The sequence below is a fragment of the Cyprinodon variegatus genome, unplaced genomic scaffold (assembly GCF_000732505.1).
Source record: "Cyprinodon variegatus isolate N-32 unplaced genomic scaffold, C_variegatus-1.0 Scaffold681, whole genome shotgun sequence".
Classification (NCBI taxonomy): Eukaryota; Metazoa; Chordata; class Actinopteri; order Cyprinodontiformes; family Cyprinodontidae; genus Cyprinodon; species Cyprinodon variegatus.
In genome coordinates, this window is record NW_015151134.1 from 71,200 (window position 1) to 81,153 (window position 9,954).

Genomic DNA, 9,954 nt, shown 5'->3' on the forward strand with positions numbered 1-9,954 from the left:
TTTTAGCAAAAGAAAAGCCAGTTAAATTTTAATATAGACAAAGAAGTTTGCACTAATATTAGCCAAAGTTTAATTGATTATCATAATTGCAGTAAAAAATTACCTCCTTACTAATATTTATTTTCATGTGAGCAACAATCCTTATTGAGCTTTCAGTTCTTGGTCAGCACATAAATGACATTGATGGTCTTTAGAAAGGGATATTAATTAAAAATCAGCAGGGTCCGAATAAAGGAAATCATCAACCCGTACAGGTCCGGAGACATTTTAAATTATAATCTGTTCCTTTAAACAGAATTTAAAACTGAAATAAAATGAGGTTTTTATGCATCCATGTTATGCATTGAATTTTAAAATAATAAAATGTAAAAAGGAAAATGGAACATTTCTCTATTTTAAAATTTAAAAAGTGTTTTTAAGAGAAAAACAATGGTTCAGTTTGGTATATGGACAATTTCCTGACACACCTGAACTGACCTTTTTTTTTTCTTTTTTATGGCTTAATGAGAGAAGTGGGCCTTACAGTGGCTCACAAATAAGCCATCCCAGGCTTATTTGTGAAACTAAGATTGTTTATTTAAATGATTGGATGCAAACTATTAGTAATTCAACAGACCAGGAAGCAGATTTCTCATCTCGATCAAAATATTTATTTTATACCAAGTAGCTTAAAAGTTTAATCAAATCCAGTGAAAATGCCCAGGAGCGCCTCTCACAACTTCAAAAGAAACTTCTCATCTCAGGCACGGATGAAGAGATACTAAGTTTGGAAGCAGAGAACAAACATAGTCATACAAACCATGTATGATCCTAATTATCCCTGTTACAAAAATCCACAACAAAGCGAAAATATTTGAGCAGAAACTGAACATATGCTGGCTGGATGATGGTGGGGATTTTTTTCATATGTCATATTAAATTAAGCTTTCATGTCTACATGTTTTGTTCCTGAATTTCATAATAATATAGCACATGCTCTCCTTGAGCCCAGAGTCGGAGCGAGAGGGGAGGGACAGGCGGAGGCTGTAGGGGCGGAGCGGTGAAGTAGGATGTGGGATTTCGGGGCTAGACACCGTGCGGTAATTTATAAGTGTTTTAAATCAGGTTGGGTCAGGATTAGCCAGCAGGTGGGTCTGGATCCGGACCGCGGTCCACTAATCCCTGACCTCTGGTGTATAGAAATTACTGAATAAATTACTAAAACGTGGGACTAATTTGAGACATTAGGCTGTAAATCTGTGAAAACCAAGTACAGTTCCCTTCTAATAATTCTGCTGTTCTGATTTATATCTGCTTTATACGTTCCATAACAAATTCTAGCCTATCTCTGATGTACAGCTTACTACAGGGTTGAGGCTGACCTTTTGTAAAAAAAGATAAACTATTCTGCTGCCATACAGCAGAAATTGGCCAATCAGCTATCAGCTTATCAGCTAATTTACACAGACCCCCTCTCTTTCCAGTCCGCCAAATGTCACATCATTTTCCTGTGGGTAGTTTCAAAGTCCTTGTATCTGTCCTCAATCTCTTGCTTTTTATTGGAAATTTGCTTGTCTCTTACCTCTCATAGTTGCATCCTTTGTGCGAGGCCTCATCAGAGAAGTTCCCCTGAGAGCAGGAGGAACACGAAGGCTTCCTGAGAGTGGGCTGCCACAGGGCGGCTCCCTGATCCATCAGATCTGGAGGCGTCCCTGTGTGCAAAACCAAACTCATCCTCATTATCACTTTTAAAAAACTGTGCTTCCAGAGGCTTTTGGGGTAAATTACACTAGCACAGGGAGGATTTTAAACACAGGAGCAAACTCTCCAGCAGAATGTGATCACCGCTGCACTTTAAGAAATGGAAATTTCATGAGAGCTGTACAAACTGAAATTTTTTTTTGTATACACTGTGTGTACACAAAATGACAATAAAAGTAGTTTAAGTCTAAGTCAAAGAATGATGCTGATCAGCTGTGACCTGTTTGGAGTGCTTCATAGAACAGCTTAATTCCTGGTTGAAGACACAGAAACATTTAATCTTAAAGACACCATACAGTTGTTAGATATTTTCTAGAAAAACATAAAACAATTAAGATTAGCAGACAAAATCAGGATTCCAACCCAGTTCTTGTTTCAATTTGCATATTTTTCTATGGATGATGTAGAAACAGACTGTGTAGGAAGCCTGGATATTTGATAAATCCACCCCTGAGCCATTAAAAAGGTTTCTGAAAGGTTAACTGCATTGAGATGTGGTTGGAAAGGCACAATACAAGTAGCTTTAATAATGCCGCACATCAATAAGAATGGCCAAAGGTACAGTCTAGACCAGAAGGGAATTAGACACGAGGAATTAAATAGAGGAAAGCTGACGAGCCCATGTGTGACAGTGTTACAGCTGCTTTCTGTGAGTGAGGGGGATTGTTCATGACGGCTGCAGCACCTCCTGGGTGCAACCAGAGTCCCTGTATGGGAGGCGGACTGTCCTTTCGATTTTAGGGAAAGAGAAAATAATCAGATGGCGGTGCTGGGATACGATCACTGAAACAAACAAGGAGCGACATTTTCATTTTATCGCCACAATCTCAGATCTGTTCGCCCCAAGGAAGGGATTAGAAACTCACTGAAATCAGAGAGGCTGTTTGGGAAGATGATGCGGAAGACGTAGTCTGTGGCTTCATCCTCCTCCTTGTCAGAGACCGACTCTGTAGATCCAGATCCCACAGGGACCCTCTTCCTCAGTTTGGGAAACACCTTCCCCTGAAAACAGGGTCAGACTGAAGTCAACAACAAAAATGTAAACCTTTAGGAAACCAGTTATGTTAGCTCTACCTCCACTAATATTGTGTTTGCCTTTGATTTCCACAGTGCATCTGATTATCAATTAAAATTTAAAATCTGACAAAGTTAACGAGAGTAAATATAAAATGCAGTTACTAAGAGAGGATTTCAGGCTAGAAAAACGCAATTAGTACTGTTTCATTAAAATATATAATTAAGACCTTCTAAATATAATAACAGCTTGATCTAACAAATGCTAATGGCCATTTGTGGTCAAATACAGTCAAATAGACTGTTACCTTACTGTGGATGGTTTAAGTATCATTTCTTTGCAGAAATGCTTGAATTTAGACACATTTGAGTTCTTTACAGCATTATTTGCCTATTAAAGGTCTATGCTCAACAACTTAAACAGTGTCATTGTTTTTTATGCCATTCAGAAATGGACTTGCTGCTGTGCTCTGGATTATTGCCCTGCTGCATAACCCTAAAATGTTTTAGCTAAAGATCCTAACTGATGATTGGATATTTTGTTAGAGAGCAGAATTCATGGTGTGCTTTCCAGGCTATGCAACAAAAAAGCAGCCCAATACTAGAGCTCTACCCACACCAGGATTGTTGGTTTCATGGTACCGTCCAGAAATAATGTCTTTATCTATGCAAGACTTAACAGGAAGCATAACATTCAAAGAGTTTAGTTTCTGTCTCTCAGCCGAGAGAATGGTTCCCTAAACGTCTCAATCAGATGTTGCTGTTTTTTGTTTTTACGACCCGCATAAGACTCCTTTTTGTCTCTTTTGAGCAGCAGAGGTGCAATATTTCCTCTATTTATCTGTTTACAGGGAAATGACTTAGCTGGTGTTGTTCTGGGTTCTTTTTTGACCCACTGGATTTGTCATCTAACATGTTTTCTCCATTTGTAAAGTATGGCTCTCATTGTGGTCCTCTGTAATCCCAACAGTTCAGAAAAAGCTCTCTAAATAAAAATTTCCAGACTGACTGAAGTAAACACTCTTTCTTATCTACTCTTGAATTAATTTGAAAAAATGCATGCTGAGGTGCTTTTTTAAAAACATTTTAACTTAATTCATGCTGTCAGAAAGCTTCTATTTATTACATTTCTTCAGGCTGTAAGCAGGCTGGGTGTGCTAAGTAAAACAGGTCAGTTTTTTTCAACTGGTTAAAAAAAATTTAATGTCTTTCCCTCAACAATAGCAATAATTATCTCAAAACTGTATTTTAATATTTACTTGGGTTATCTTTGACTGATATTTAAATTATGTTTTTTAATCAATAACCTTCAATTGTGACAACAAAATGTAGAAACAAGGGAAATCTGTAAGAAGGCAAATACTTTTCACAGCACTGCAGAAACAAGAGCCTGTGCAGGATAAAAAATCGACAGTTTGAGCATATGTGTTTGAGGTATTTGCTTGTTATGTGTTAGCAATGCAAGAGAGAGAAGAGCACACAGTCATCCGCTTCAGTAAGGACGATGCAGCAATGAGACAATAGGTCTATTTCAAAACCCAAATCCTATTTTTATTGATTTTTTTTTTTACTCAGACAATCTTCCTTTAACATTGTAGTCCTGCTTTCTGCCAGGATCCCAGCTGTAAGTATTTGTATTGTGTCGTGGATGGACAATATGCTGACCTTTCCCCTCTGGGACCAGAGTGGAGGGTCCAGCTGTCCGTGAGGGAGCAGCCCGTTCTCCAAGCAAGAGAGGAACTGTAGTAAATGGCCTCCTCTGGGGAAACGAAGCGGAGGTCTTTGGATCCCATCCTGACTGACAAGCACCACCGTTCCCCCACTGTCCACTACAGGACACAGATGTATGACAACCTATCAAACCCTTCATACTTACAAGAGATCATCAATACACAGCTACAAGTCTTTACTGCAAATCATTTGTTAAAGGTATAGTGGAGGATGTTCTTTTTCCGGGTTGTTCATCAACATAAGTGGTCTTCCTATTTGTCAGTTTTTCTGGTGATATGTAAGGCCGTCCTACGTGAAAAATTTTAAATCTTTTATGCAAACAGCACCTTTTAAACAGAGCGTGCACAAGGAGAAATGGGCTCATACAGGCTCTAACACGCATTTAATAGGCGTTCCGTCTCAAGAATGGGTTCAGGGTTGTACATGTGCATTTTTTCTCTTAAGTGGAGAGGGAAGGTCTTTTCAAAAAATTATGAAAATCCTTCACTATACCTCTAAGGCCAAGATTTTAAGTAGACAGTTATACCTTGCTGATGGCAATGCAAATATACAATCTCCTCAAAATTGATTGTCATGGCATAGTCCCAGTATACACTGAAAAAAACACAGATAAAACAGCAGTCATTGAAGCAGAAACCGATTCTAATATTAATACTTAAAGTTAAAAGAAAGAAAAGCATAAATTAGGATTGGGTCAGTAAAATAAGAATAAAAAAAAAACACTTTGTGGACCTCTGTTTTTATCCTGAGGAAAAAAAAACATCAGCACAGCAGCATGCACATAAAAAAGCCAAGATTGATTAGTTTGTTGCCGGTAACCATGTGAAAGCCTTAGAAGATAACACGGTTTTGCTGGTTTGATAGATTTCTAGCAGTGTTGCAGTCAATAAGCCATCTGTTGGCTGCTGGTAAGCTGAAAACAGGCTTCATCAGATCACCAGCAGTAACTCAGAGCGCTGAGCCCCCCCCAAGGAGAAACACACTACATTATTCAGTGACACAGTGTTATAAAAACAGCACAGCTAGTGAAAAAAGCAAAATTACAAACAGACTAAAAAATGCAGACACGCTTAGGAAAAGAACAGCATATTGATATTTGTTATTCTCAGAATAATGCATTATCACCTAAATTATTTTGCACCTGCGTTCGTAGTCCAAGTCAGCAACAGACCCGTTCATGAGCTGGTTGGGGGTCCATTTCAGTGTCATGAGGTCAGCAGTCTGGTGCAGAGAAAGATAACCGGGGATAGCCTCCATGTCGTCCCTCTAAAGCAGGAGCAACATGGCAGTTATGTCAGCAAACATCAAATGTAAGAAAAAAAAAGGTCAACCACATTATATTACATTCCAATCAATACATACTTGTAAAGAGAAAGAGAAATTATAAACATATTTTGATAAATGAAAAAATTTGTGGAAGTACATGTATTCTGACCCCTCTACATTAAATCTAGTGAAAGTTCACAGTCTTTAGAAAACCTCTGCTAAGCAAATAGTGGACGATTTCTGGTGAAAGTCTTATCAAATTTCCATATTTAAACACAAGTGTTCTTTAAAGGTTTCACAGGTTTGTATCAGAACATTAGTGAACAAAGAAGCATGACAAAGACCAAGGAATATGCTACTGTAGGCTTAAACAACTCAGAATAACATGTTAAATGTATCTTTAAAATAAGAAAGAGTAAAGCACGTCTGCGAAACCTAAGGAGCCAGCCATCCACCGAAAGTGACAGGCCAGGTGAAGAGAATCAGAGATCACATTTATAACGCTTGCATATTCACAAAACTGGACAAGAAGCTGTACGAAAAAAAAAAAAAAGTGAGAATCTGTGATCCCTCATGTCAACTCTGACCATACAGGTACACACATTTTAGAGACAGGGATGCTGGCAGCACAGATGTTGACTGAGGTTGAAAGCTAAAGCCAGTTTGCATCATAATTTATGATTTTTACCAGACTGTGTTATTTGTCTGTCTTTCAAATGTACTTGTTGGAATGGGATAATTTACATTAAGCTATATTAAAGTGGTATAACCGGTGACTTGAAGTCAAAAGAAGCTTAAGCTATTGTACCAGCAACTCACAAAATTTAGTCTGTTTGTATAATTGGTTGTGAAAAAGTAAACTTGCATCTGAAACTAGAGCAGAAGGTGATTTTACACTTTTCTGGTTTTATTTTTTATTTGTGAAACTTTATAAAAACCAGCTTTGATTTTCATTCTTTTTAGAACTTTTCACAATTTATTTGCTGCTCTTTCATTATCTAATACAAATAAAGCAAGACAGAAAGTGTAACATTTTAAGATGTTATTCTTGATATGTTACATTAGTCTACATTAGTAGCAGACTGTATGTAGCATGTGTCTGAGGATTCAGGTTTACCGGTTGCACCAGCACATTGTTCTTGCCAAAAAGCAGCGTGGCTCTGCTGTTCTGATGAAGTGACTCCACGTATTCTCGAGCTGACGGGGAGGGTGAAGGGCGCTCATCCATGCTGCTGCTGGAGTGTCGCTTCTGGATCTGTGCAATCACAAAACAGACCGATGACTCACACTTACTTGTTCGTGTACATCAATATAGCTGTCCTTATGCATCTTGTTTTCTTCCAAACACACATATGCATAGAGCTTCTTGGCACACGAATGTTATAGAGCACTTTGCTTTGTAAGATAGGCCAAGCTGACCTGCTTCACTGACAGCATAATGGATGAATAAGTGTGAAGGACTGAGATACACCCTGTTCCAGCTCCTGGGACGCACTGTGCCTCACTTAATGCATCTCAAGAGGAAATGTCTGCTAATACAGCTGATCTATCAGGGTAAAAAGCTGAAATGTGGATAAGAAGATTAAAAAGAACCTGTGAGATTTCAAACTTACACACAGTGCAGGTCTTTTTGTGGGAGAATCCTGCCTGCAGATGCCGCTATGAATGCGATGTCTCTGAACCAACTCGTCAGCCGACGGGTCTGTCCAGAAGTGATCTGCAGTCTTCATCTTTGTGTACTCCAAAGCACAAGGTCCAACTGTTAGAAGGAGGCAGCAAAACAGAGCTGGGGAATAATCTGTCTTAAAATGAAACGGTAGTTTTTTTTCTTATATCAAGAGGTATATTTTTTCTTCAGAATCAGAATTACTTTATTAATCCCTTGCAGGAAATTATTTTCTTGCAGTGCAACCATTTACAGAAGAAGAAAAATAAAATATAGTATAAGACACTAAAATTACAGCCTCTCCCCCATAAACATTGATAAGAATAAAAAAAGAAAAGGATCTCAGTAAATACAATTAACAGTATTTAGAATTTACAGTGCTGCTCATTACATTTATTTACTATTATTGCACAGGACCGTGTTATTGCACATATTGAAGTAATGAAATAAGTAAATAATTGTTGGGATCTGGAGATCTGCCACCTGTCACCAGCAGAGAGCGCTGTGGGCTTCCTGGGCTGGAGTCCTCAGCACACCTGAGGATCATCAGCTCATCATAAGACCTTCCTACATAAGCAGCAGTCAGACCTTCCTTCGACGCCGGAGTGTTGACCTAGTTTGGTTAGCGAACCTGAGCCTCTGAAAACTTTGAGAACACTGGTTGTCTCTTGAGAGAAACTAGCTTTCTAACCTGCCTCTGTCTTTTGCTCACAGAAAACCCGACTGAGGTCTGAAGCTCTGGATGAGCATAACCTGGAAACCTGCCTGCCTGCCCACGTAAGCCAAACCTGAAGATCTCAGTTTTGGATTCCTTCACCAGTTCTTGGGAAAGAGCTAGGAAACAAACCCAAGTCTGAGACTCTCTAGCTCGAAGCTAGACGCTGCTGCTGCTGAACTCCCTGCAACCCCCACAGACTCTGGACCCAACCGGTTCCTCCTCTCACGGATCTGTTAGAACCTCTTCAAGGTATTATCTGAATTCTACTCACTCGTCAAGCCAACAACTGCCTGGCTAACCAAACTCTCATCTCTCCAGATATTAGTGAATCCAGTCCCGGACCTGCACCAGAACCAGATCCTGCATAATCCTGTGTATTTCCATAATAAACACTGTTAAACTTTATTCTGTCTCCAGTGGTGTTCTGCATGTGGGTTAAATCCATTAAGCCTATCATGACACTAATAATTAATGGATTTAAATAACTGTTAGAGAGATGAATTATACAGTATGATGGCCACAGGCATGAATGACATCCTGTGGCGCTCTGTGATGCAGCGTGGTGAAATGAGTTACTGACTGAAGGTGCTTCTGTGGGTGACCAGCACATCATGAAGAGGATGTGCAGAACTGTCCAGCATGGATTTTATACCGGCCAACATTCTCCTCTCCGACACTGCTGTCATAGATTTAAGATTTTATGTTTTCAATATCTAGGTTTTATCATATAGCTAAATTAGAAAAATGAAGACATTCAAAATTCAGTTCTTTAATATTGATGTCAAACCTTTTCATTTTTCCCTGACAGGGATAGTGATATGATCGGCTTTCAGCATCTTTAGCTTTCTTTCTTATTAAACATAAAACAATTATGCATATTTCTGCTGCCTAATCTTTAAGCTAGTTTTGCTCTGATCGAATAGTATTATTTTGGTGAAATTGTACTTTTGGTCACCAGTTTCTGATATTGCTTAGAAGAACTTTTTCCCCCTCTCCAGTTTCAGTTATGGCATGATTTAGATGTTTCTTACATGGTCAGCCCATATTAGGTTTCCCCAGGGAGTATCAGTTAGATCTGGACTTTGACTAGGCCCAGAATCCTTTCATTTCTTAGTTCTCAACCACTATTGCGTATATATATATATATTTACTTGGATCTTATCATCATGTTGCTGCAGTACTGCTTTATCTTTTATCTTTTGTTTGTTACCTCTGCCAAGGAGATTATGTCAGTTTGTCAGTTTGCAGAAATTGCGAGAAATTGCATGTGTTGGAAATGTTTACATATTGGCGATACTCCAGATCACCATCTGGATCAAGGAATTCATTGAAAGATTCTGTAAAGATTCTGTTGTTAACTTAAGAATGACAATATTTTGGGGGAAATGAGCAACTTGGCGGAGGTCTGCGCTCTCTGAGTGAATTTATAGCTTTGTTTTGATTTCAAATTAAATCCACATTTTAGCAGGGGAAGTGTCCATGACGTCTAAGAAGTACATTCAAACCAGACAAAATTCCTACTTCAAAAAGATGAGTATTTACCAGTTATTTTTACACCATAATGAAGGACATTGCTAACATATAACAAGTACAACATTACAGAAAAAGAAGCTAAAAACAGCTATGAATCATGGGAGTGAAAGCATCATGGTCTTGTGCAGCTCACCTTCACAGAGTACACCATGAATCCACCCTTTTACCAGGGGATGTTAAGGGAAAATATCTAACTTGCTGTTAAAAAGCAGAATTGGACCCAAAACACAACAATAACCAGAAACAAACCCTACCAAGACATGGTAAGTAATTATGAAATGGAAAG

The 9,954-nt window shown here is 38.7% G+C and overlaps 1 protein-coding gene across 3 annotated transcripts in view; it reads right to left on the reverse strand.

The window, feature by feature from the left end:
* Window positions 1-7,707, reverse strand: part of LOC107097267 (small G protein signaling modulator 1-like) — a 21,207-nt gene extending 13,500 nt beyond the window's left edge. Inside the window, exons 1-7 of one of the 3 annotated variants that reach the window (XR_001481829.1) lie at window positions 7,365-7,707; window positions 6,869-7,006; window positions 5,627-5,751; window positions 5,012-5,079; window positions 4,420-4,583; window positions 2,607-2,742; window positions 1,562-1,691 (exon numbers count right to left, since the gene is read on the reverse strand). Coding sequence is in view for 2 of the 3 variants with exons in the window: in XM_015394359.1 (XP_015249845.1) it covers window positions 1,562-1,691; window positions 2,607-2,742; window positions 4,420-4,583; window positions 5,012-5,079; window positions 5,627-5,751; window positions 6,869-7,006; window positions 7,365-7,481 (878 nt within the window). In the remaining variant the exon portion in view is untranslated. Of the gene's footprint in view, window positions 1-1,561; window positions 1,692-2,606; window positions 2,743-4,419; window positions 4,584-5,011; window positions 5,080-5,610; window positions 5,752-6,868; window positions 7,007-7,364 lie in introns of those variants that run through there. The other 2 variants (XM_015394359.1, XM_015394360.1) reach the window with 2 other exon arrangements.
* Window positions 7,708-9,954: the final 2,247 nt, after the last annotated feature.